Source organism: Marmota marmota, unplaced genomic scaffold, assembly GCF_001458135.2.
Source record: "Marmota marmota marmota unplaced genomic scaffold, marMar, whole genome shotgun sequence".
NCBI lineage: Eukaryota > Metazoa > Chordata > Mammalia > Rodentia > Sciuridae > Marmota > Marmota marmota.
In genome coordinates, this window is record NW_026000185.1 from 8,913,074 (window position 1) to 8,941,069 (window position 27,996).

At 43.3% G+C, this 27,996-nt stretch overlaps 1 protein-coding gene across 6 annotated transcripts in view; it reads left to right on the forward strand.

Moving 5' to 3' along the window:
- Positions 1-27,996, forward strand: part of Snx29 (sorting nexin 29) — a 386,701-nt gene that overhangs the window by 14,956 nt on the left and 343,749 nt on the right. For 3 of the 6 annotated variants that reach the window (XR_007342647.1, XM_048789519.1, XM_048789518.1), the window contains 3 exons: positions 5,569-5,630; positions 6,877-6,929; positions 27,134-27,258. Coding sequence is in view for 1 of the 6 variants with exons in the window: in XM_048789519.1 (XP_048645476.1) it covers positions 5,569-5,630; positions 6,877-6,929; positions 27,134-27,258 (240 nt within the window). In the remaining 5 variants the exon portion in view is untranslated. Of the gene's footprint in view, positions 1-5,567; positions 5,631-6,876; positions 6,930-27,133; positions 27,259-27,996 lie in introns of those variants that run through there. The other 3 variants (XM_015490624.2, XM_048789520.1, XM_048789521.1) reach the window with 3 other exon arrangements.

Sequence of the window (27,996 nt, forward strand, 5' to 3'; positions counted from 1 at the left end):
TGAATTGTTTAAAAGTGAGCAGCTAAGTGGCATTTAGTATGTTTGCAGCTTTGTGGGGTCATCACCTTTTCATCAGCCAGAGGAAACCCTAACTTCTCCCCTGTCCCCCAGGTCCTGGTGACGTCTAGCTGTGTGTGTCTCTGGACTTAATGTCTTACTCTTCTCAGTTTGGGAGGCACAGCTCGAGCTTGAGTTCCTTAGTGAACCTCCCCTCCTCCCCCAGCAGGATGGCAGTGTGGTGTGGTGACAGGAACACTGGTCTGAGTCAGGGGGACCAGGGGCCCTACCTTCAACTTAGCTCTTGCATTGCTGTGTGATTGGGGGCAGAATTCTTGGTATGCATCCAAAGAACATGGCCTTCTTTTCTTTCCTCTCATTCCGGCTTTGGTTATAGCAAGGATTTCACAGTTAGCCTCAGACGAGAGAAGTGTCTCCACCACTGCAATGAGAGGCAGAGAAAATACCACTGTTTAAATATGTATGTGGCCTTGATCAGGTGACCTACTCTCCCCTGGGCCTCCAGGGGTGCAGTAGGAACATGGCAAGCACATGCTTGCATTTTGCTCATTTTTCCTCCCCAGGGGACCCTGGTTTACCATTTCATCCTGCAGGACACTAGACCCAGAGTATGGATTAGATAGCTTTGCCTGTACTTTGGCGTTGAAAGGACTTCTTGGAGCCAGAAGTCTTGATGCCTCTGGAGTGTAAGCTGCCAGCAACAAAAACAGTTAAATCCGACGTGTATAAAGTACTCGGTATATACTAGGCCCTGGTCTGGGTGTGCCCTGTGCATTCACTCACTCAGTGGTCTAGGAGGTGGTCTCTGATGAAGCGCTTAAGGCAGATAGGTGAATAGTTAGGGATAGGCCTATCTTGTTCTTTCACTCTTTCTTCCCGGGCAGCCCCTTAGCTTGAAAGGAGACTCCAGGCAGAAGACCAGAGCCTTGTGGTAAAAATTAATTTAGGACCCTAATGGATCTACACATGAAATTAAACATTACATCCTAAGGACTCTAAACATCAAAGACAACAAGCCAGATGTGGTGGCATATGCCTGCAGTCCCAGTGTCTCAGGAGGCTGAGGCAGGAGGATCACAAGTTCAAAGCCAGCCTCAGCAAAAGCGAGGCCAAGCAACTCAGTGAGACCCTGTCTCTAAATAAAATACAAAATAGGGTTGGGGTGTGGATCAGTGGTCGAGTGCCCCTGAGTTCAATCCCTGGTACTGCCCCACCCAGCCCCCAAAAAAGAGAGACAATAGGTGGCACCTGCATACACACCAGGTGATAGGATTTCACGAGGGCGTGTGGTACCTGTGTTAGTGGCAGGATGACTGAAGTTCTGACAGGTGTGTGGGGCTGGGAGGGATTCCTTGAGCTTCTTTCCATTTTCCATTCTCATTTTGGTAGTGATCTAACAAGAAATGGGAAAAAAATCCTCCTCTGGCTTCCTGGTTGATGGTGTTGGCTGGGGCTGCCCCTGGAGAAGGAACAAGAGGGCTGGGGTTTGGTCACTCAAGTATCACCGAGAAATGCCTCAGAACTAGCAGTGGGCTGTAGTGGCAGGTTTGTAACAGGGGTGAGCAGGATTTAGCAGGTGGCACTGCCATGAGCCAGTGGACTTGGAGTTGAGTCCTCTTTGACATTTCCCGTGGTCTAGCTCTGGGTCATTTCCTGTCTGGGCCTTGGTGCTCTCTGTTGAATGGAGCCCCTGAACCTTCTGTTAAGGGTTGAATAAGCCAGTCCTTTACCGACTTACCCGTAGCCGGGGCTCAGTAGTGGGCATCAGCTCACTGCTCCTTTTGGGTGGCTGCAGTGCTTAAAGCTGGAGGATTCTTCTGGCCTGAGCATGTGTGGGGGTGCATTCTCTGCCTGTCACTGGGGTAAGGTAAGAAAGAGGACACTGATTTCTCTATCTTCCTGTCTTCACAGGGTCCCTGGGTTTGCAGACTGTAGAGCTGACTAGGAGGGCATGATCTTATGCAGAAACCAGTACCCAGGGAAGGGAAGTGATTGTCCCTGTCACATGAATACCAAGGAGCTTGGCTTGGATGAGTACTCATGTCTTATGACTTCCCACTCAGTGCTCCTCCCAAGATTCCTCATAGCCAGGGGCCTCTCTGGGCACTTCACCATTGATAAGTGTCCTCGAGGTCACCTGTGCACCCTGTGTCCTATGAGACTCCCTTCTTACAACCCCTCTTCAGGGCTAAGATGGCCACAGGTGTCCTAAGATCAGGATTGTCTCATTTGAGTGCTTCCTGCTTGCAGAAGAGATCACAGCTGGGGAAGTGAACCTCTGGATTGAGACCTGTATAATCTTAGGTTGCTTTTCTGTAGAATATCGGCTGCCTCCCAACCCCCATGAAGAGAGATTTTGCAAAGTAAGGCCCAGGAGGGCCTTAGAACAAGCAGGACAGCAAAGTACCCTAAGAAATATGTAGGATTATTGTGCATATCAAGAGGTATATGTGCTAAATTCTTTCTGTTCAAGTGTAGGTCAGGAGCCAACCAACATCACCTGGAAGCCTGTGAGAAATGCAGAATCTCAGGCCCCACTGTTCACCTTCTGAATCAAAACCTGCCTTTTTTTTTTAAAGTATTTTTATTTTATTTATTTATTAATTTTTTATGTGGTGCTGACGATTGAACCCAGTGCTAGGTGAGTGCTTTTCCACTAAGCCACAACCTCAGCCCTAGAACCTGCCTTTTAACAAGATGCCCTGGAGATGCATGTGCATGTTAGTTTGAGAAGCACTGTGTTAGAATATGTCAGTAGTGAGGTGATAGAGATTATTTTCCTTATATATTTTTTTCTGATTTGTTTTTATTGCATTTTTCACATAAATTACTTTTATAATGTGAAAAATAGCAAAGGCATTTCCAGGAGCAAAACTCTGTCAAGTTTCCCATTGGCATTCCCAAGGGCAAGTAGTTGTTGGGTCTAGTACTTTGAAAAAGAAAAGCAGAAGACCCAACTTCTGTATTCTGATGTTAAAAAGGAGGGAAGTGCAAGGGACAGGGTGTATCTTATTTTATTTTTGTACTAGAGATTAAACCCAGGGGCACTTAACCACTGAGCCACATCTCCAGTCCTTTTTATTTTTTTATTTTGAGTCAGGGTCTTGCTAAGTTGCTAGTTTGGCTTTGAATTTGCGATCCTCTTGCCTCAGCCTCCTGAGCTGCTGGGATTACATGTGTGCACTACTGTGCCTGGTAGGAGCAGGATTTATTGATAGACACAGGTGTCAAGGGAGATGTTGGAGGGTCTTGGGCAGGTAGGTCTGTACCCATCCTGAATGACGATGGCCATTCTCTTCTGTTGGGAATGTTTTCCTTGTTAAGACCCTCTTCTTACTGGGCAGTGGTGGCGCACACCTGTAATCCCCGCGGCTTGGGAGGACCACAAATTCAAAGCCAGCCTCAGCAACAGTAAGACATTAAGCAGCTCAGTGAGACTCTGTCTCTAAGTAAAATACAAAATAGGGCTGTGGATGTGGCTCAGTGGCCAAGTGCACCTGAGTTCAATCCCCAGTAACCCCCCCACCAAAAAAAAAAAAAAAAAAGAACATGGTAGCATCTGATGTATTGGTTGTTTTACTGTGTGTCCTGGAATATCAACTTCCTGTTTTTCTCTCCAGGCTTGGAATAAGGCAAGAGCCTTGGTGTGGTGGTCCTCACACAGGCTGTAAAGGGGCAGTCTTGTGTTAGGATCACATCAATTAGTGTTCAAGTTGGAGCAAATCTAAACCTTTATCCTTGTCCACGCACCCCCTGTGACTGGCCCCTGCCTGACCTCCTGTTCCTTTCTTTTTTGCTCAAGTCACGGCAGACTTCCTTCTAGTCCTGGAAGACTAGGGCCCCCAGCTGTTTGCTGTGCCTGGATTTTTTGCCCTTCTGTTTTTTTTTTCCAAGGCTGCTTCTCCTCTTTGTAGAGGGCTCAGCTCAAATGCCATCTGTGTAAAGAGGCCCCTATGGCTGCACTGGCTAAGTGGCCCTCTTCCTTCCTATCTCACCCCTCTGTTTGGTTTTTCTTTATAGCCTGGGTTTCTAACATCACTTGTTGGTAGATTTTAGCTCCATGGGAAAGTCGCACACTCCTGTGTCCTTGCTGCTTAGAGCATTGCTTGCCACACATTTAAAAGTTAAATGCATCCTGAGTGGATCCACTGATCAGTGCACGTCATCGTTTGATGCCTCTGAGCTTGTTTCCCTGTGCATGTGTGGTGTCACGACTGCCAGGGGGATTTCGAAGGTTAAAGGAGGCGATGCATGCAGAGTGCTCAGCTTGTGCCTGTCATGCGGGAGTGTCCAACACATTGTGGCAGTTGTTGTCAACTGATTGGCCTTTACTTGATGTGCAGGAATCAGGGACCATCTCTGAGGCAGTGCTCCTCTCTGGTGCAGTCCACATAGAGTTGCCCAAGACAGAAGCAGCTTGATAGCAATTCAACACTTGTGGTGTGGAGCATCTTTGAAAGACTGTGCTCTGGGCCTGCATCATAACCTGCAGCCTTGTCTCTGTTGATTGGAGTCATTGTGCTTCTTATGGAACTTTGGTTTTAGAATATCAGTGACGCACCTAGTACTTTGGTGCCTCAGACCTTCTTAAACAGAAGTTTGGTGTATGTCATATGTTTCATTTGGGAATGTTTTTGGCTGCAAGTAACAGCCCAATGTGTAGTGGCTCGAACAAATGAGGGTTTTTATTTGCTGAGAGTTACACCATTTCTGGTATTGGTTTAGCAATAATATCCATCCAGTTTAGTGCCTTTGTAATTCTTTTGACCTTTCCCTGAGGCACTTGGCTTCATGATGGCAAGGTATTGCTGTGGCTCCACCCCGCATGTTTACAACTAAGGCAAGGCATGTGAGTGGAAGAAGGCATGATGCCCGCATATCTGTTCTCTGTATAAAAAGGTGTAACTTTCCCGGTACTCCTCTGATTACTTCTCATTGGCCAGACTTCTTAAGGTCAGCCTTGCTGCTGAGAAGAGGAATTATTAGGGTTTTAGTGTGGGTTGCTGCAGGTGGTGTGGGGAAAGGATGCTGGAGGTAATGGTGAGATCAGCCAGCAAGCAGGGTCTCCCAACCTAGGAATCTCATCTTTGATGTTAGAATGTGGGTTGTCAACTGCAGTCAGTTTTTCTCCCCAGAAGATAATGGCAATATTTGGAGACATTTTTATTGTCACAGCCCAGGGCTATGTGTGTGCTGATGGTATCTAGTGGGTAGAGGCCAGCGATGCTGATAAACATTCTACAGTGTCTGTAGTTCAAGGTTGGAAACCCTTAGCTAGACCATTGTGGACATGTTCCTCAAATTTGGGGAACATGTATCTCCAGCCCTTTTGATTTTAATTAGGCTAACTGTTTTCTGTGATGCAGAAACAGGAAAATGGCCCAACTTCATTGTAATGATGTAGATTCCTGGTACCTTGTTTTGCTATTGATTTTGTTAAATATCAGCAAAGGACTGATCCTAGTTGGGGACAGCCACACACTGTAATGTCAGAGGGTTTATTAGAAGGCTAATATCAAACAGAACTAATTAAACCTCATTGCATTTTAGGGTCACAGAACAATGACAAAAGACAGTTTCTGCTGGAGAGACTGCTGGATGCAGTAAAACAGGTAAGAAGAACGCACACGCTTGGCTTTTGGGCTGAGCAAGGGTGTCAGGTAATGAACGTAGAAGTCATTTCTTGCCTTTTGTATAAAAGACTACTTTGTGTGTGGAAATGCTGAAGAGTTTCCCTTAGGAAATGGTAGAACAGGGAAGGTGGTCCAATTAGGGATGGAGGAGGTCTTGTGTCTTGAGTTTCCAAACCCTCAGGAGGACTTCGTTTTTCAGTGATGTCCCTTTGAGAAGGGCATTGGTGAAAGGACATGGCCTTGGGCTCAGATGTGGCTGGGGTCGAATGCCAGCTTCCTCTCTTTGTAGCTGTTTGTGCAGGGGCAGCTCATGTGCCCTCTCTCAGCATCCTTCTTCTCTCTGGGATCTGGTTCACTTTTCTCCACAGGGTGGCTGAGCAGCGCGTTGCCATGTCTTGCTAAGTTGCCCAGGTTGTCCTCACACTTAAGATACCTCTGCCTCAGCCTCCTGAGGATGTGGGATTTCAGGCATGCACCACTGCATCTGGCAAATTATAAGTATTTTTGATCAGAAGTTTAGGAATCTTTCAAGTCTGTTATCTACAGCAGAGATTCTGCACCTTTAAAAGAGAGTAGTGGATAGTGGTGATGGTCATGTACAACATTGTGAATTGAATTTTATACTTAATATGGTAAGTTTGATGTCATCTCTATTTTACTACAATAATAAAAAAATAAAAAAAGTTTATTAACTTTTTTTTTTTATTATTGTAGTAAAATAGAGATGACATCAAACCATTTTGTACTCGCCCTGGAAAGACTGTCATTCAGTACAACCCAATGACTTGTTCAAAGCTTGATCCACGCGGTCATCATTTTACAGCCAGTCATAACAACTGGGGCTCTGTCAAAGAGGAGCCGTCCCTCAGGTCTTTGGGAGTCTTACTCGCTGCCTGTTGAGAGCTCCTGGTGTGGGTGGTGGGCAGCAGGCAGCCGGGGCAGCATCCCTGAGGTCTGCAGAGAGCCATGTGCTCTGTTTCCTGTCAGTGTGTTTTCCCACGAGGTTGGCTTCCCCAAGTGGGTGCTGAGGCTTCCTTTAAGTGGCAGAGATGTTTACCTTCTTAACTCTGTGCTGTCACCAGGGTATGGGGACCTCCAGATGCGGCATTGGGAATTTATGGCCCCGTGTCCTGCTCCTGACCGTGAAGTTCTGTGTGGGCTGTTTTGTGATGTTTGGAGCATCCTGTGCCCACAGCTGATCTCAGCAGTTTCTTTTTCCTTGCAGTGCCAGATCCGCTTTGGAGGGAGAAAGGAGATCGCCTCGGATTCTGACAGCAGGTAAATATGTCCCTTCTGAAACCACTTACTGCCAAGAAAAGGTGGCAAGAGATGGCCAGCTTTTGCAGTTGTCTAAAACATTTCACTTTCCCATAATTCTCCTTCTAGGGATTTTTTACTTTCTTCTTCTATTTTTTTTTTTTTTGAGCTACTAGAGATGAACCCAGGACTTGGCACCGTATACATGCTAGGCAAGTGTTCAACTGCTGACCTATGTATCTCCAGCCCTTTTGATTTTAATTTTTTTCCTTTTAAATTGATACCAGGGATTGAACCCAGGACGCTTAACCACTGAGCCACATCCCAGCCCTTTTTATTTTTTATTTTGAGACAAGGTCTTACTAAGTGGCTTAGGGCCTCACTAAGTTGCTGAGACTAGCATTGAATTTATAATCCTCCTGCCTCAGCCTTCTGAGTCACTGGGATTACATGCATGCGCCACCATTCTTGGCTTTGATTTTAATTTTGAGTCAGGATCTCACTAATTTGCTGAGGCTGGCCTAAAATTTGCAATCCTTCTACTTAGCCTTCCAAGTAGCTGGGATTACAGGCATGTGCCACCATGCCTTGCTCTAGGAATCTGTTTTGAGGAACTACTTGAAATATCTTTCTGTGTAAAGTTATTTTCAGGATGACTTGTAATTATGAAAATTCAGGAACCCAAATACATAATAACTGGGAAATGGTGAATCAAGAGTGGTACAGTAGTAGGCTGGTATGTTATGTATCCATTAAAAATGATGTTCATGTAGATTTTTTAAAGCAGAACAATGCATATGTTCCAACTTAAAAATTATATATTTAGTAAATACACATGTGTCATAACAATAAAAAGAGCAAGATACCTAATTATATGGGTGCGTAGTGGCCCTAGTTATGTTAAACAACGGCTCTGGGAAAAAAACACAGCAAAATATGAATAGAGCTATTGTTGGGGATATGAATATTGAAAATCTTTGTTTTCTGGTATTTTTAATGTTTTTAATTTTGGTCATGTTCTCTTTTTATGGAAAATGTATCCCAAAACTTGCTGTTGACATTACAACCCAGGAAAGGCTGACATAATTGCATAGGCTTATAGCGTTGGCCAGACATAATACGTTTTGGCAGAGGTAAGAGACACACAGGCATCTAGTCCCTGTTGGAAGTGTTTTGTGATGTCAATCAGAACTCATCCATGCTCTGCAGCCCTGGGGGAGGCTGAGGAACATTCCAGCTCGGCATTCATCTCATTCAGGGCCTGCAAACTGCCCCTATCCCCCACCCTATTACCCCAGCCCACCAGCAGAGTCAGTCGTTCTGTCCTCGCGTCCCTTTGTTCTTCTGGGGAGCTTAATAGCCTGAACCCAGCATGGAGGGCCACATTACAGAGCAATGGGGATTCTTTGAAACTGGCACAGATTGAAAATGACACTCCCCTCCTTCCCTTCTTTGTTTTTTCTCCACAACACTTACTGTCCAAGAAACTACAGTATGCTTTGAAATTTTTGAAACTCCTGTCCCTGTAAGACTAGATCTTTACAGAGATGCTTAGCTCTTGTTTACTGATATATGTCCAGTGCTCAGAAGCATCTAGAAGTTGCTCAGAAAAGATCTGGTATCCTGATGAGTATATTACATTGTCCCATAGTCAGGTGTTTAAATGTCTATCAAGGCTTGTGAGCTTCAAGGGCAAAAGGGCTGCTTCCCCAATTTTTTTTTTTTTTTAATTATCAGCATTTTGTGCAGACATTTTGGGTCTACCCTATGTTAGGAGGCTCAGTATATGTGAAGCACCAGGTTATTAGACTGATGTATTGATTCGGTTCTTCCTGAAGGCCCACTTTGGGTACTGGTATTGGTAGAACAGGGTTTCTTATTTTGGGATCCAAGGTCTACCTGCATCAGAATTTACCTAGGAGGCAGATTTCACATCCCACTCTAGATCTCCTGAATCAGGGTGTGTGTGTGTGTGTGTGTGTGTGTGTGTGTGTGTGTGTGTGTTTGGGGAGGACTACTATAACTTCTATTATGTAAAATGTTATTTTTTATAGTAGCTTGGGAATTTGCATTTTCAGTGAGCTCCCCAGGTGATCCTAGTGGACACCAAAGCTTTCAGTCCAGTCATTGTTCCATGCCTTGGAAAACAGAGGTTATTGAGGGCTCACAATTCTCTGGCCATGTTGGTCTGTGTGTGTGAGCATAAGTATGGATGTGGTTGGTGTGAGTGTGGCTGTATCCATGACTTCTTCATTATTTTTCTTCATAATTGTGTCATCCACATCCTGAGAGAGGAAGTCATGCTCTGAATGTTAGATTAATATGTTCCTATATAATAATAATAGAATTCACTACTATGACTTTTATTATGTAAAATGTTATTTTTTATAGAATTCTATTTTTTAGAATTTAAAAAGTTAATTTCTTTCACTGTCACTCTTGTTTATCTCTAAAAGTAGCATACTGCTTAATATTAATAACTTACTGTTTTTTATTGCTTTTCCTTCTCTAATTTTGATGCTTAGTCTTTAGGACGACCTCAAGAGGAACAGCGGTATTATGCTTTATTAATTGATGAGAAAACAGATTTAGGCAAAATGGTAGCACCTAGGTTAGACATCTTGGAGGTGTTAGAGTTAGGAGTTGGATCCCGGTCTCTTGGAATCTGTAGTATACAGTTGGCCCTCTGTATCTGTGGGTTTCATTGTTGTGATTTCAACCAACTGTGCATTAAAAATATATTAAAAGTGCCAGTAGTATACCTTAGTGGCAAAGTGCTTGCTTAGCATGTGCAAGGCTTTGGCTCCTATTCCTAGCACTAAGGAAATAAAGAGATAAGAAGGAAGGAAAGAAGTAAACATCCTGGCAGTCCTTTCTGTGTTTCAGAAGTACAGCTTCTGCTCAGGATGCCGGGTGGGCAGGCAGGCTGTGGGGTCTGGGGTCTGAGTGGACAGTGAGGATNGGGAGGGAGGAAGGCAGGAAGAAATGAAGGAAAGAAGGGAGGGAGGGAGGAAGGAAAGAAGGAAGGAAGGAAGGAGAAATCGTATATGTCTGATATTTGGCAGTATAGTATTACCACTGTTTTCCTAGCATTTCCCTTGTAATAGGTAGTATAAGTTAATCTAGAGATAATTTAAAGTACATAGGTTTTCTGAAAATGTACATAGAGGATGTACATAGGTTCTGTAAAAATCCTATGCTGGGAGGGACTTGAACATCCTTGGGTTTTGGTAGCTCCGGGGGTTCTAGACTCAGTCTCCTCTGGTCACTGAGGGACCACTGTACTGTTCTTTCTGTTCTTTCACATTTAGTGATTCTGTTGGTTTTGAGGCTGGGTTTCCAAAATAGATTTCCCCCCTTGCAGAGTTTCTTCCCAATTATTAAGTCCTGGTCTTATCTCTGAAGTGTGTCTGGCCAAAGGGCGGCACTGACATCACGGGAGAGGCTGCGTCACTGTCCCAGTCTGAAAGGCAATTTCACCTCCAGAGAGAAAGTGGTCATTTTGAAGTAGCTGGGCTGTGGGGTGAAAAGGTGGACATGTCCACCCCACACAAGTGCAGCTCCAGAATGCAGCTCCAATCTGGGGTGATTCTCTGTGGCCCTCTGCTGTCCCCCTGACCCAGTCACCAGCATCTGTCACGGGATGGCTCTGGCTTTCCAACTGGCTCCCCATTTGTTCCTGTTCTTGTCCCGCCTCCCCTGAACTGGGAGCATTCTGGAGAGCACATATTCTCTCATCTCACTTCCTGATGCATCCTCACCTCCCCACCCTCATTCACACACTCCTCTCTTTGCTCTTAGAAGAAAGACCCCTCCACACCTTTAAGGTGGCCTTGAAATCTCATGTGCTTTCCCTGCTGTCTGTTTTAGCCACTGTTAAAGCTTCTTATTGCTCTGTCAGGGACCTCTCCTCCACTCCACCCCTACCTAGTACTTCCCCTCTGCACCTATTTCCCTGTTCTGTGCCATGGATCGGCAGACATTCCCGGTGAAGAACTGGATTGGCTGTTGCGCCTTGCTTTGCTGGCCCGTGCTCTATGCTGTCATCTTAAATAAGACTGTTTCAGATCATACATTCGGATGATGAACTGATGGCCCCTGTGTGCCCAGCTGGATGACAAGCTGGAATTAAGTCTGTTTTGCCCACTCTTAGTCCACAGCAACTGTACATAGTCAGTGCTCAGTAAATATTTATTGGATCGTCATTTGTTCAATAGTTAGTTTCTGGATGTTTGTTTGGTGTCAGGCTCTGTGCTGGACAGTGGGGCTTCCCACACATATCAGACACATCTCTCCCCCTCTGGTGGCTTTCCAATCACTGGGAAGACAGTCTAATAAGGCAGTGACTACAGATGGGACGCTAAGGGCCATGTCCAGTGGGCTTTTGATGCTCCGCAGGCTGCCTTGAGGGTATGTGGGTGCACACACCCTGGTTGGGAATCACTTCCCTTCTCCCTGTGGTTGGACTGCACACCCTCCTGGCCTGAAGACGAGGTACGCCTTGCTAATTGTGACAATGGAGAGACTGGGCAACTGGGCTGGATATGGGGGGATGTTGGTTTCTTCCCGTATCAGGATGCTGTGGGAGTGCAGTCTCCTTGGGCCCAACTGTCACCCAGCTTACGATACTTGCCCGTCATTCACTGCCTGTCGACGGAGAGGTAGACTGCAGAAAGAATGGAGGGGCAGTTGTAAGTTTATGAGCTTTGTAGAAGTTTGCGTCTGCTCTCAGAGGAACAACTGAAGTTGGAAGATTTCTTTCTATGTAACTTGGGGCCCTTTTCTTGGTCCTATTTGGAAAACGGGGCATCTTATATGCATCTCTTCCTGCATCAGCCTTCTCCAGGAATCTAAAAATCAGCATCTTCTTGGAAACAATAGAGAGATTTTGTGAGAGATTTGTCTTAATAGGCCAAGTACTATCTTTGAATACCATTTGAAATTGACTGTCTTAAGAAGTTCTGGGGGCTGGGATTGTGGCTGAGTGGTAGAGCGCTCGCCTTGCACGTGCAAGGCCTGGGTTCGATCCTCAGCACCACATAAAAATAAATAAATAAATAACATAAGGGTACTGTGTCCAACTACAACTAAAAAAAATTATAGAAGAAGTTCTAGACAGGTTTCTGAAATGTTTCCTTTGATTGCAGTTAGAGTTAGCTGGTTGGGATGACCATCAGTAAAAATCTTTGAAAGGATAGTTTCTATGGTATGAATTTATGTGTTGGAACCTTCATTCTTCAATGTAAGCAGGGTGGAGCCCAGTGGGAGGTGTCTGGGTGATGGGAACAGAGCCCCTCATGAATGATTAATGCCTTTCTCTTGGGAATGAATTAGCTAGGAAGTGAGTTCAGTCTGCCTTTCTCTCTTGTATGTACCTGATTGCTCTTCTTTTAGTTGAGAAAAATGAGGCTCTTGCCAGCACTGTGCTTTTGAACTTCCCACCCTCCAGAACCATGGGCCAGAATAACCCTTTCCTTTATAAATTATCCTGTCTCAGATATTTTGTTACAGCAACAGAAAATGAACTAAGACAATGGTACACTGGTGTATCTGCCAGGACTCTTTGGTAACAAGTAACAGAATATTGGAAAATCCATGGCTGGCAAGGTTTGGGAATAGGAAGGAGTCAGGCTGCTTTGGAAGGCTCCTAAGTCAGAAGTAAGAGCTCCAGAAATTGTTTCCTTGCACGAGTGGCCCTGTTGCTGGAGGAAGCACTAGCTCTTCTCTCATTCTCTATTCTGTTTAATTGACATTCCAGGGAGGAAGCATCTGACTGGCCAGTCTCAGTTCACTTGGCTTTCCCTGGGCCGCCAGCAGCAGCAGTAGCAGCAGCAGGATTTGGCTGAAGGAGCTTTCTGGGACCCTGTTGGCTTCTGTTAGTGAAAAGATGTCTACTTAGGTTCACTATCCCACCAAGTCTGTAGCCAGGGAGGAAAAAGTGAACCTTCAGAACCAAATATGGGCTGGGCTCAGTAGTGCATACCTGAGATCACAGCTACTCAGGAAGCTGAAGCAGGAGGATCGCAAGTTCAAGGCTGGCCTAAGCAACTTACACCTGTCTTCAAGTGGAAAAAAGGGCATTACTCAGTGATAAAGCAGCCTGTGTTCATTTTCTAGTACTGAAAAACAAAACAAAAATAAAATATGGGTACTTTTGTAAAGGTAGAATGAATACAAGGTGACCAAAGCCCAGCAGCTGTTCACTTGGCCAGCTGTTGTGGTGGTGACTTTGTAGTGACAGTGCTATGTGGTGCGAACATTCTCTCATCAGGTCACCTGTCTCACTTTATCCTTGCAGCCACTCTGGGGAGTAGGTGGGCAGGAGGGGGACAGACTTCCTACTTACAGGCATAGAAGCTAGGGGACTGGTCACTCATGCAGTCTTATTTATCATGTCTCCCAGTGTTGACGTGGGGCTTGTCGGGAGTGGAATGAAGATTGGAGCCCAGACTTCTGGTTCCCAGTGTGGCCCTCATTCTCTAAAGCCAGGTCCCCTGTTGTTTTATGGCACACACTTTCCCAAAGTGAGAGATTTGTGTCACTGCAAGTATTTGACATCATTTTAGATGTTAAATGTCATGGTATTTCTTTCAATTCTTTTTCAGGCTCAATGATATCAAGGGGAAAGACTTGGTTTGATATTAAGTTGAACTAAATGAAATTGCAAATATTTGATCATTTTTGACCTACAAAAATGTCAGTTTGTTCAAAATAGTTTAAAATACATGTCTCTTACACCTCTCTCCCCCACTTTTAAACAGCATGTGCAGATTTCAGTCTCAGCTTTTTTTCTGTCTATGCAGAGAGTCAGAATTTAATACTTCAATTTCCTTGACTTTAAGTCCTATTCTGTTTATGTCATGTGATGCTGGTTATAGTAGCATATAGTTTTTACATAGTGCACATATATATATTTTATATAGCATATAGTTTTTTAGGTTTTTTAGCAATATAGTTTTTTCTTTTTTAAAACAGATATATTTAAGTAAAAAAGGAGTCAAGTTTAAGACAAATAATTAAATTATAGTGCAGCTGGGCAAAGTGGTACACGCCTGTAATCCCAGTGGCTTGGGAGGCTGAGGCAGGAGGATCTTGAGTTCAAAGCCACCCTCAGGAACTTAGCAAGGCCCTAAGCAACTCAGTGAGACTTTGTCTCTAATACATATATGGCTGGGGATGTGGCTCAGTGGTTAAGTGCCTCTGGATTCAATTCCTAGTACCAAAAACAAAACAAAAAAATGCACATTTTCCAATGTGACAGAGTGGCCCAAGTGTTGGTGAAGATGTGGTAGGGAAGAACATGTCAGCAGGGCCAGGGTGCTTGTTGGAGTTTTGAGGCTGCACAGCGCATGTTCTTCTAATGCCAGAAATCAAAAGTGTGTGTTGGGGGGGAGGGGGAGGAGAGGTTTGTTGGATCTTGTGAGATTGATACAGCAAGATGCAGCCATCCTCACACGAAGCCTAAAACAACATTTAGGGGAAATGACAGCCAGGAGTTGTTTTCCTTTCAGATTGTGTCCCCAGAAACCTCCCCAGGAGGAAGCGGTGGCTGTCTCTGGGCTCTGTCATGAGTGCTTGTCGTCACTTTCTGTTGGTGTTGCTTTTTAGCTCTGTTTTCCCCTGAGAACAAAGGCTCATTCTCATGGCTCATTAAAATTATCCCATTTTCTGCCAGACTGGCCTGTGGTGAGGATTTAAAATAGCTTTTGATTAGTTTGCCCTGTAGAAATAATGGCCCAAGAACTCAGCAGGTCCTGGAAGTTACCTCAAAGGCTAGATATGTGACTCTTCCACAGAGGCATCTTCTTCCATGTGGATTTACAGAACATAATCTAGATATTTCCCTGCAGAATTATAAATAGTGATGAAGCAGAGGGGTAGTAAAACGGGTATGGGGTTCAAGCCTCAGAGTTTGAATCTGGATGTTGCTAGTTCCCAGTCATGGTGTGATTTTGGGCAGGTTTCTGACTTTCTTGTGTTCCGGTTTCCTTATCTATAAAACGGGGATAGTGCCATTAATTTTAGTATCATGGAATTGAGAGTTAGCTTATGTGCAGGCCCCAGAATGATGCCTGCCAGCCAGTAAGTTTTTAGCAATTGTTGGCTAAAAAATTGATTGTCATTTTGATTACATGTGAAGAATCTTCACACTCTGTAGATATTTACTATACGCTGAGTCTCTGCCATTATGAGTGCTGCTGAGTTGACTTTAGGTATTTATCCCAGAATGTTTGAAAATTGTAAATATTTGTCCGTCTTTCAGGTGAGGAGGGCAGGAGAAACCAGAGGACAGTTTCTTCTTTGAGAGCGTGCCAGGGAGAGGGTGTATGAGTGTGTGTGTGTGTGTGTGTGTGTGTGTGTGTATATGAGTGAGTGTGTGTGTGTGTTTGATTTTTATCTATTAGGGAATTAGAAACAGTTTTGGGCATTTCAGTAAGCTAAAAAAACAAAACCAGCTGCCCTTTGCTGTTCTCTAATGTTATTCTTAACATATTTGAAAATTGTCACATGTGTTCCCCTGGACACTTATGAAACCAAGCAGCCTTTTCAGGGGCATTTTCCCTCTTTTCAGTGTCTCTGTGGGTTCATCAGATGACTTTGATCTTCATTGTATCATGTGTTTCTTGCTAGCCTCTTTTTAGTTTGAGGTTTTGACTGGGTGTTATCCTGGCAAAACTCCGGGGTTCAATTGGATTTGACATCTACCCCGAGTCCTTTATTTCCACTTAGAGACTCCCTAGTAGATATTCACACTTGTTAGGCAAGTGCTCTACCCTGGAGCTACATTCCCAGCCCTATTTTTTTTTTTTTTTAATTTTACTGTATTGATCAAATGAATTGATTACTTTTCGGATTTTTTTTTTTTTTTGAGCAAATGTGGGATTCTAGGGTTTTTAGCAAATCTGAGCATCTCCATATCAATTTTAAATCAAGATTTATCTTGTATGTATTGCTGGTTGCTAAGAAAGAGCAGCGCACGCCCCAGTAAACAGCACGTAAGCACCACTGTCGTCGCCATTGCATCATTGTGTGCTTTGGTGTCAGACATACCCTGCCCATTGTGGTCACAAGCCACTGATGACCAGCTGTGGGGATCTGGGCTGCTTTATCTCCTCCAAGCCTTGGTTGCACCACAGAAAATCAAAGGAAGAGTTATGGTACACACTTCCGAGGGTTATGGTGAGGATTAGCTGCAGCCTTGCACACCCAGCAAGAACTTGACAAACTTAATATGATTTTTAAAAATACGACTAGGCATACATACATGCGTGTGTGTGTGTGTGTGTGTGGTGCTGGGGATTGAATAGGGCCTTGTGTGCCGCAGCCTGGCTGGCTGGGCAAAATATCCGGGGGGGTGACGAAGAACTTGTGTAGATTGATACAGCAGGAGTAGGAGCCGTTTATTGTAGGACCGGAGCGATATTTATACATTCCACACAGCTTATCTTAATTAGCATAAACTAGATACAGCAGTCAACCAATAAGGAATCTCCACACTTAATGGCTCGCTTTTGTTACTTCTCAAACCACTCCCTCTGGCAAAATGCCAGGCGCCCACCAGACTTGTTTACAGACTCTAACATTTGCCAGGTGCCATCCTGACTTGTTTACAGACTCTAACACTTGTGCACGCTAGGCCAACACTCTACCACTGAGCTGCACCCCCAGCCCATACCTGTGTTTTTGAGTATTTACTGAAATTAAGGGCCAGAATGATTGGTCATGAATTCCTCCATTCAACAGATACTTATGTTGAAGGTGCTCTGTTGCATTTGGGAGATGAACTGGATGAGATGGTTGCTGTTGTCAAGGAACTCCAGGTGGAGTCCAGGAGATGGACATGGAAACTGTGGTGACAATCATGTGGCCTGTGATGATAATTAGATAATATCGAGCTGACTGTGGGCTGGTTAGTGGTTAAATGGGCAGGGTGGGGATTCTGGGCTCTTCCTGGGTAGAGAAGTGGTGGAGGCATTTTTGGGTGTGTAGAGTGTATTTCCCTGATATCTCGACCTGCTAAGGTTTTGTTTTTTCTAACTTTGGCTATTTCTGTACCATTTTCACAATATATCTCCTTTCTATGTGCCACCCTGAGCCAGAGGTTGGCTTAAGGTAGAATTTCAAGGCACTGTCTACTGTGTTCTTATTAAAATAATGCCATCATCAAAGATTGGTGAGCTGGTTCAGTTTCTTTCTGACACATTAAGATGATTAACACAAACAGGTTCCTCTGTGTTCCCTGTGTACCTATGGTGTGGGGCAGAAAGGAAAGAAGTAAACATCCTGGCAGTCCTTTCTGTGTTTCAGAAGTACAGCTTCTGCTCAGGATGCCGGGTGGGCAGGCAGGCTGTGGGGTCTGGGGTCTGAGTGGACAGTGAGGATGGCCTCTCGGCTCTGCTCAACCTTAGCATCTGTGGTGACTTGAAAATGGCTCCTTATGAGTCTGCACTGCTGCTGTGTTGTCAACTGTTTTATGAGGGGAAGGGCCCTGATTTTATCTCTTCTACATGTTTTTCATCCCTTTGGGTAACTTAAGTTAATGACCCAGGAATTATCTACTTTGTGTGTGTGTGTGTGTTTGTGTGTGTGGTCCTGGGGATCAAATCTAGGGCCTTGCACATGCTAGGTAAATACTCTGCCATGAGCTACACTCCAGCCCTATTTCCTTCCTCCCTCCCTTCCTTCCTTCCTTCCTTCCTTCCTTCCTTCCTTCCTTCCTTCCTTCCTTCCTTCCTTCCTTCCTTCCTTCCTTCCTTCCTTCCTTCCTTCCTTCCTTCCTTCCTTCCTTCCTTCCTTCTTTTTCATTCTCATATAATCATTTACAAATGAAACACACACACACACACAACACACGCAGAGCAGAAATGGGATCATGTGTAATATTCTGTACCTTTATTTTTTTTTCTTAGCCTTCTCCTGCTGAAACACTTCCAAGTAATAGTTCTAACAATTCTGTTTTAAAGGCTGCAGTCTATTGCAGAATAAAGGTGTCCCAGGAGGAGTGCTGCCTGCGAAAGAACACTGACCTGTCGCAGTTGTCACTACTGTGGACAATGAAGCAGTAGCCAACCTAGCACCTTGCCTTGTGCACTGAGGACTTGATTTCTTCTGTGTAGATGTCCCGAGCTGGGTTGCCGGGTCCCGGGGAAGGGTTTCTAGCTTTCTAAGTGTTTCTGGCAGCAGCGCTTGAGACTCCTGGTTCTTTCTTTCTGGTGATAATCTTCAGCGTTCTGATATTTTGTCAGCCTAGAAGGTGAAAAGTGGTAGCTCACTGCCACTTCAATTTGTATTCCCTCGATTGCTAATAAATATCAGTATCTTTCTAAAATACGTGTCTGTTTGTTGCCTGGATTTGTTCTTTTGTGCAAAACTTCATGTTATTTACTCATTTTCTTATCATTCATCCCTTTGTCGTCTGTGTATTATGGCAATCTGTTCTTTGCATGGCAGACATTGTTTTCCAAGCATCCGTTTTAGTAAACATAGGTCAGGGATCCGTTGTATTCCCAATTGGGAAATCTTCATGTGGTAGACTTTTACATTTTCCATTTTTTAAAATTTTTCTTCATTTTAGACATACGTGACAGTAGAGTGTAACTTGACATGTTACACATACACTTAGTACAACGTATTCTAACGAGGTCCCATCTTGTGGTTGTACGTCACGTGAACAGGTCGTTTCTTTACTCACCGTACACCTACCTGCCTGCCTCCCGGCTTCTGAGTTGTCAGTATTGTTAAGATCCTCTCCAGTGTGAGTTTGTGCATGTGGCCTTTTTTTGTTTTATTTTTCTTGGTAAGATTTCTATTATTTACAGTTAAACTTTTAATCCATCTGGAGTTTATGTTCATATGACCCATGGGATAAGGCACAAGTCCAGTTTGACTTTCTCCTAGGTGGGTGCAATTTTCTCACAGTTCCTTTGGCTGTTTATCTTTGAGCTATGATTTTCTTAGTGCAGAGGTGGGATACCCTGGATCAAAGCATGGAAGCCTGATTGAGAGCCCAGGGGCTTGTCTGGTCCTGGTGGCCCCGGCCCAGCAAGGGTGTGGGAGGCCACTGTGCGCCAGGGCTATCAGGCAGAGGGGGTGAGGTGCCTGGCCTGTAGCCTGCAGCACCCTTGCTCTGTGTGCCATTGCACCCAAATTACGGCAAATGTTGCATAAACGGAGAGGAATTTCTCACCCAAGCCGGCTTTTCCTCCTTCAAATGAGAATCACACCATTTATACGACTTGCTTTTTTGTAACCTGCTTCTTCATTTTTAATTAACTTGGCTATATATTACAGGCATTGTTCTAGATCAGTAGATAACATAATAGAGCAACTTAACCATTGTGGCATCTTTATGTGTAGCTAAGAAAGAAAAATCAATGCCGATTTTAATTGTATAATTTAATCAATAATGAGGCACACCTGATTTCAGAGACATTAAAATGCATAAGGGCTGGAAAGGCTTCTTAGGGTCAATGAAATGTGGAATCTCATTGTTTTTATTTTATTTCTTAAATTTTCTTTTGTGGTGCTGGGGATTGTACCCAGGGCCTGTGAATACTGGGCAAGTGCTCTGCCACTGAGCTTCAACCCAGCCCTGTCTCATTTTTTTTAAATGCCTACATAACATTTTGAATATTGGGAATGCCATACTTTTTTTTTTTTACACTATTTCCTTGTTAATGGATGTTTGGGTTATGTCTCCTTTTGTTTTTGTTCTTGCCATTGTAAACAGTGCTGCAACAAACCTTTTTGTGAATACATATGTGTCGGCCTACTATAGTGCTTTTGTATGAGGTTTATTTAGTTCAACTTTTAACTTGGAGCTTATGGTAGATCCACATACAGTTTTAGGAAATAATGAAAGAGTGACTCTATTTGCCCTTTAGCCAGTTTCTTCCGAAGGTAACATCTTGCAAAAATCCAAGGACAGTTTCTCACATTTCTATGGTTTTGTTGGGTGCAGTGATAATCCCAGCTACACAGTTCAATCCCCAGAGCCACAAAAAAACCAGAAACACTTGTGTGTGTGTGTGAGAGTGTGTGTGTGTGTGGTCCTGTGCAATTTCATCTTCCGTGTAGTTCTGGTTTCTCCCACCAGTGGGGACACAGCATGATTTCCTCACCGCAGGAGCCTCCTGTTGTCCTTTTATAACACACCTGCATCCTTCCTTTTTCCTTCTCTGTTCTCAATTCCTGGCAACCACGCACCTGTTCTCCATTTCTATGTGATTTCAAGAATAGTATATAAATGGAGTCCAACAGTATGCAGTTTTCTTGGATTGGCCCCCACCCGACTCTGCATAGTTCCCTTGGGATTCATCTAGGTTGTTGCATTTATCAATAGTGTGCTCCCTTCTATTGCTGAAGACGATTCCATGGCTATTTCATAAAAAGATATTCAACTTCCTATTAGCCAAGAAAGCAGAGCAACACTAAAACATAACTTAGGACTAAGGACCTAAAACCAATCGTAGTGTGCGAAAGTGTGGCTGCACCATAGTTTGATTAATCATTAGTCCCTTGAAGGACATGTGGGTTGTTTTTGAGGTTTGGATATTACAAATAATGCGGCTAGGAACGTGCAGGTACGTGTGCATATGTTTGCAGAATATATGTCTTAATTTCTTTGGAGTAAGTACCCAAGAGTACCTCTGCCTGGCTGTATGCTATTTGCCTAGTTAGTTCCCACCAGCAGTGCATGCTGTGGGTGATCTGGTTCCTCCACATCCTTGCCAGGGTTGATATTGGCATAGCTCACTGCGGTTGTAACCTGCATTTCGCTAGTGATGCTGAACATCTTTTCTTGTGCTTATTGGCCATCTGTATATCCTCTTTGGTGAACCGTCTGTTCATGTCTTGCTCATTTTCTAATTGGTAGTGCTTTTATTTTTATAGGGTAGATTCCTAGAAGTGGGATTGCTAGGTCAAAGGGTATGGGCATTTCAAAAATTGTACTGCCAGATTTCTTTGCAGAAAAATGTAGCAGTTGCTATTTTTATCAACAATTCGTATTTCCCTATACTTGTGAGCACGGCGATTGGTGGTGTTTCAGTGTTGCTCTGCTTTCTTGGCTATCAGGAGGTTGGTATCTTCTTAGGTTTATTGGTCAATGCTTTTCCTCCTGTTACGTTGTTCACCTTCCTAGTATTTTAGTTTTGAGTTGCTTATCTTTTAAAAACCCATTTGTAGACCCTCTCGATGGGGTGTGACTGTTAACTCTTTACAGTTGTGTGTGCTGTAAATGTTTTCTCTCGTGTGTTGTTTATTGTTTCATTGTTTTACAATATCTTTCATTGTGTTTTAAAATTTTATGTGATGAATTCTATGAACTGGTTAGTGTTTTGGGTTCCAGAGTATCCTGTCCTCAAGTTCCTCGGGGCAGGAAGAATAATTTTCTCTCTTATTGTTACACATTTACTTTTTATACACTTAACATTTTTGTTTGATCTCGATCCCTCTGGAACTGAGTTCCATCTGTGCTTTGAGACAGAGGTTCATCCTTATTTTCTTTCAGCTCCTGGCATCAGCACTGGTTGAATAGCCCATTCTTGCCATCTGAATGGAAATGCTCCTGTTATTTTAATGTTTCCACTTTTTTTTGTTACTGGGGGTGGCTCTCAGTGCTGTTCCATCACTTATTTTATCTCTGTCCCCCAAAAGACTCTGTGCCAAGTCCTTATTGCAATTGATTGGGATTGTATTAAATTTATACATTAATTTGAGAAGAATTGACATTTCTTAAAATAAGTTTTTTTTTTTTCTTCAGGAAAATGATGTTTCTATTTTTTATTTTTCCCTCCGGTACTGGGATTGAACCCAGGGGTGATTTATCATTGAGCTACATCCCTAGCCCTTTTTAGTTTTAATTTTGAGACAGGGTTTCCCAAAGTTTCTGAGGCTGGGCTCAAGCTTGCTATCCTTCTGCCTCAGCCTCCTGAGTTACTGGGATGACAGGTTGTGCCACCACATCTGGTAGTTTCTATTTATTTATTTATTTATTTATTTTAATTTTATTTTTTTATTTTTATTCATATTTATTTTTTCGTTCTCGGCAGACACAACATCTTTGTTTGTATGTGGTGCTGAGGATCGAACCCGGGTCGTACGCATGCCAGGCGAGTGCGCTACCGCTTGAGCCAAATCCCCAGCCCTCTATTTATTTTTGATCTTTATATCCTTTAATAAAATTTTATGCCCTTCTTCATTTAGGGCTTGTATTTTTCTTGTTAAAAATGGTTTATTTTGCCTTTGTCACTATTACTAGTGAAATTCCTCTCCCTCATTTTGTCTACCTAAAACAATTACCTTTTTTTCCCTACATGTTTTTATTGGTGCATTATAGTTGTACATTAAAAAAATCAACTTGGATGTCAGTCTTTTATTGCAGTATTTTAAAATTTGTGGGTTAGAAACACTTTTTATATCTATTTGTAGGTCTGCTTTTTTTCACTTAACATTGTAGCTCAAGCTTTTAAAAATGTTTTTTCCATTTCTGCATGCATTTTAAATAGGTGCATGATTTTTTACTCAGTACAACCTTTAATCCATATTTGTTCATTCTTTATACCTCCGGGTAGCAGTATTTCTGGTTCTTGTGGCATGAATACTTTTTTAAATGCTTGTTTTAGAAAGTTCAAGAAAGTGTGAAGGCAAGAAAAACCTGACCTATCTTCTTTGACCAGTGGCTCTTCATGTTTTAACATAATTCCCTTCTGAACTGTGTATGTATTTAGCACAGTTGAGAACAGTCTTAATATACAATTTTATATCCTGCTCATTTTTTGTTTTATATTATATTATAAATGTTGCATATCGTATAAAGCTCTTGGTAAATGTGTTTAAGGGCTAAATAGCATTTGATTATAGGATGTGCTAACATTTGTTTAACCAGTTCCACAATTATTAAATATTTAGCTGGTTTCTAACTTTCCACTAGTGTAAATAATATTTTTTAAAAAATATTTCTATTATCTTTATCTTTTTATCTACCTGACTTATAGATTATAGTCTAGGATTGATTTCTGTCAGTGAAGTTCATGGGCAAAGTGTTTGAACATTTTTGCAAACTTAATTTTTAAAACATACATGTAGGCCATGACCCATTTCACATGATTGTCATTTAGCAAGGCTAATTGATTATTATACCATCTTAAATCTGAGATGTGGCTAATGCTGTTAATTGGATGAGTTTTATGGGTGCTACAGACTCCATTCCAGGTAACAATAGAGGTTTGCGAAGATCATCTTATTCATTTTCATGATTGTTCTTCGTTTTCTCATAAAGGTCCCACTAAAGCTGTAACATAGTGAAAGAATCAATTTGAAATATGCTCTTCCATCACTAGAGACAGTTTATAAAAATGCAGCATTTAGGGCTGAGGCTGTGGCTCAGTGGTAGAGCGCTTGCCTCACATATGTGAGGCATTGGGCTCGATTCTCAGCACCGCATATAAATAAATAAATAAATAAATAAAATAAAGGTCTATCAACAACTTAAAAAAAATTGCTGATCCTGCCTGCTGTTCTAATATTTACCATATAAACTACAGGATTCTGAGGATTTTTTTTTTTTTTTTTCCTGGTGCTGGGGATTGAACCTAGGGCCTCGAGCATGTTAGGTGAGTGTTCCACCACTGACCTACATTTCCAGCCCTTTTTTAAACTTTATTTTGAGTCAGGGCCTTGCTAAGTTGCCCAGGCTGGCCTTGAACTTGCTGAGGCTGGCCTCAAACTTGCAATCCTTCAGCCACAACTCCTTGATTACAGGCATATGCCACTGCATCTTGTTCTTAGGAATCTTATAAATAAATTAAGGTCGCCGGTTGAACAGTCTTGGAAATACAAGACATTGATCATGAAAACAAATGCTTGCAGAATCTTAGCAGTAAACTAGTTGAGTTCCAGCAGTGTCCTGTGATGCTGGTGTTGGTGGACAGTTTTAAATTCAGCAGGAGGAAGTTATAAATAACTTTACTTCCTCATCAGATTTTTCCTGAGCACTTTCAGGAAAGTTTTTCATTTTAAACGACTGTATTGAGTTCTAATTTATATACCACAAAAATTTACCCCTTGTAGTATACAATTCAATAAAAATTCAATAAATTTATTTTTTAGTAAATTTATAGAGTTGTGCAACATCCCCACATTTGCAGCATCCTCCTAAATTCCCTTGTGTCAGTTTACACCGATCCCTGATCCCAGTCCCAGCCCTAGACAACTACAAATTGCCTTTTTTCCTATATGTTTACCTTTTCAGGACATTTCATGGGGTCATACAGTGAATGTTTTTTTGGGGGTCTGTTTTCTTTAGCATAACATTTTCAAGGTTCATGCATGTAATTGCATGTATCAGTACTTTATTCCTTTTTGTTCTCAAATTGTATTCCATTGCATGGATAGGCTGCATTTTATTTATTTATTCATCTGGTAAATAACTGTATGACTGTATGCATAAAAACATGGAGTGATTTTTGTTGACAGGTGCTTTTTAAAATTTTTTTTAGGTGTTGATGGAGCTTTAATGTATTCATTTATTTATATGTGGTGCTGAGAAATGTTTTAGTTGTAGCTGGATATAATATCTCTATTTATTTATTTATTTATTTATTTTTATGTGGTGCTGAGGATCGAACCCAGGGCCTCACACATGCTAGGCAAGCACTCTACTGCTGAGCCACAGCCCCAACCCCTGACAGGTGCTTTTTAAACATTAGAATATTCACTGTAACTAAGTGCCCTGCTTAGTTAAAAACATTTCAATTCATTACCTTGAAATGGAGGTTGATATAAAATACCATAGAGGCAGCCAGCCTGCCACAGTGAAATTTAAAGCATTTGGCAGAGAGCATTCTGGGAAATAGTAGGGACTGGACTGAGCAGATGAAGAAACATGTGAAAACAGATGCTCCTTTGCTTTTGCAGGGATTGTCAACTAACTGAGCAAAGACAGGGAGCCATGGAAAACCTTGGGTGACAGACATGGTTATAGATCAGTGCCTCCTTATTATGCCTGCCACAAGCTAAGGGAAGATCTATAGGCTTGGGCAAATGTGTCCTCCTGGATCTGGTTTAAAAATTACATGACATCTTCTGAGATGCATGTCTTACCAAAATGTACATCAAGTCCATAATGTGCGTCCATGATGGGAGGCCCCTGAGGGGAGGGGCCATTTGGTCACATTCTCCATAGTGCAGCAGAGAATAGATGCCTTAGAAGTCAGATCATTGACACAGAGAGTTGCAAGAGCTGACATACAAGAATGAGGAAGCACTCAGGAAGGGGACACTTGAGAAGTATGGAATGACCAGTAGGCACCAAGCTCAGGTAAAATGAGGAGGAACACCGGGGGCTGGGAGGGTGTTGGAAGGAATGGCTCCCGCAAGGCTGGCATCATGATGTGCTCCTGTGTCCACCTGGGTTTTCTGTCATGTTAGCTTGGTTGTGAGTGGGGTGCATCGGGGAGGCAGTACTGATGTGGACCCCAGTCCTCAGGGACTATTTGTGCTCTTCTGCTGGCCTGCATTCCACTCCCCATGAGTGCCAGGTTTTATCTAGAGCTGCAGGGCAGTCACTGACCTGTGCTTTGGAGCCAAGTGAATTGCCAGGGGTTGTTAAATGGATTGTTGTATTTGGAGAGGTTTGTTTAAAGGTAGAGACTTTTATTAGTTACAGAGGAGCCTAAACACAGTCCAAGTTTGGTTGGTTGTTTTTCCTGAGATAGGGCTTATGTTTTGGCCCCATTTTTTGTTCCTGTAGAACTTAGGGAGTTTGGTGGGTGTTCTAGGTTTTAGGAAGCCCTCAAATATAGGTAGAGAGACTAGCAAAAGTACATCTAATGTTTGAGTGATATTTTCCCAGCACAGAGGGTTGTGTCAATGTGGGGTAGTATGTCTTCCGAGTTAGAATGTCCTGTGGGGGTGTGGTGGATCAGCTTGTGGGGTGGCCTGTCTTTTAGATCTTGCCACTTGTTGTGCATTGTCTCTGAGAGGTCACACAAGTGTCTTTAAGCCTTAGTTTCTTCATGTGTAAAATGGAGATAATAATACCTGCCTCACCTGTGTCATAATTTGGATAGGAGGAGCTAGTGAAATAATAGGTATGAAAATGTTTTGCCACCCACAGAGATAAACAAGTGTAGCATTATTACTTCAGGTGTGGTAGGGAGCAGGAAATCCTTGTGGTTAGGCAGAGTTGAGCCAGGTGGTAGTGGCCTCAGGACCTTTGCACTGGGCCCCTCTCTCCAGGCTGCTGTCTCTAGTCACGTCCAAGTTGTAACTCAAAGACCACCGAATCTGTGTGACCTTGCCCCATCCCCACCTGCCTTGTCATCCTGTTTAATTTTCTTCTGTGTTCTCATTAACTGAATGGACTGGTTAGCTTATTTGTTAATCTCCTCTTCTAGCATGGTGTAGATGCGGTAAGGTGTGAGACCTTTGTATTCTGAGTCTAGACAGAGCCTAGCACATGGGAGATATTCAAGATTTCTTACCCTTGTTTGCATGAGCAAGTGGAAGGGTTTTGAAGGCCTAAGACCCAATTGGGTAGTGGCCCAGGAGCCCTTTGAGTGTTGCTAAGAATTGAATGTAGTGGCTCTGACCTTATTTCTCTGTAGACACGTTCCCAGATTTCCCGTTTCTAAATTCAATTAAATGTGCAGTAATTGTAACTTAATTGAAAAACTTGCCACCTCTGGATCTGAGTTCCCAATGTAATCTCATAACAAAAATAAAGAACAAGAATCAGAATTCATGTTTTTTTTTTTTTTTTTCTCTAAGTAACAGGCCATGAAATTACACAATGTTTCCAATTTGGTAGGCTGGTGAATCCAGGCTCTGAAAATGTAATTGTGTTCCTTCAACCACACAGTGATAGGAATTCTAGTTGGAACTTGCCAGTTGGATACAATGAACGCCCCCCACCCCCTTCACATCCATTTGATTTGTTTTTAAATGGGCTGGATTTCTCCTTCTTCTGTGTGCAGTTACTATGTATTCAAGAGTCTGATGAAGGTGAGGAGGGTCAGGGACTTCCTGGAGTTCTGTGACACCAACATAAACGGGTGTGTGTGCGCGGAGTGGCCCGGGTTTCTTACCAGGCCCCCTGCCTTACCTCCAGGTGTCTTCTGTTTACCTGCACGAGGAGGTTCACACCTGGGGCTCCCTCCCCCCCCCCCAGAGGCTGGGCCCCCTGCCGGCTGCTCCCTTCATAAGGCCTGGTTCTCCCGCAGGGTTACCTGTCTCTGCGCCCAGCTGGAAGCTGTCCTGCAGCATGGCTTGAAGAGGAGCCGCGGATTGGCGCTTACAGCGGCGGCGATCAAACAGGCAGCAGGCTTCGCCAGCAAGACAGAGACAGGTACTGCTCGGCCTCCTGAGGCTGAGTCTCTCCCCTCTCGCTCTTATTTATTGTTAATAGCAGGCTAGGAGGTAGTTGTATGGAACTGCCCTGTTTGTGCAGAAATCAATGTCTTGTTTGTGGTGGCGTCTGGCGTGTTAAATGAAGTCATCCTTTGTGCAGAAATCTCAGTGCCATGTGTCCCCGACTCCTCTGGGTTCGGGGGCCGGCAGCCAAGGTGACTATTTCAGCAATGTGGTGTGACAATTGCTGAGAAATTAATAATCTGTTTTAATTTCATGCATGGGGATAGCGTGGCATTTCATAATTGTGTCTCCAACAGCTACAGAAACCGCACAAGTCTCTGAACTGAGTTCTATAGCTCTCATCTATTTTAATGTTATCAAAACACGTCCCCAAGCATTAGGGATAAGGCCAGTAATAGTAACTGGCTGTGGACGTGGGCCTTTGGAAAGGCATACAACTGGTGCTCAGAGCTTCGTTGGTCTTTGACAAAAGTTAATTCCTCTGCCCTCACACCAACCCCAGGAGTGGTAGGAATCTCAATTGTGTCCATAGTATGCATGAGGTCACTATTCCCTAGATCAGAAATTGGAAGTGGATTGTGCCATATAAAATGGCCTGTGGTCTCTCCCTCCCACAACTTTTCCCTTTACTGCTTGGGATGGAACCCAGGGCTTGGTCCTTGTTAGGCAACTGCTCTATCCCCGAGCTACCCCCCAGCTACCCCCCCCTACC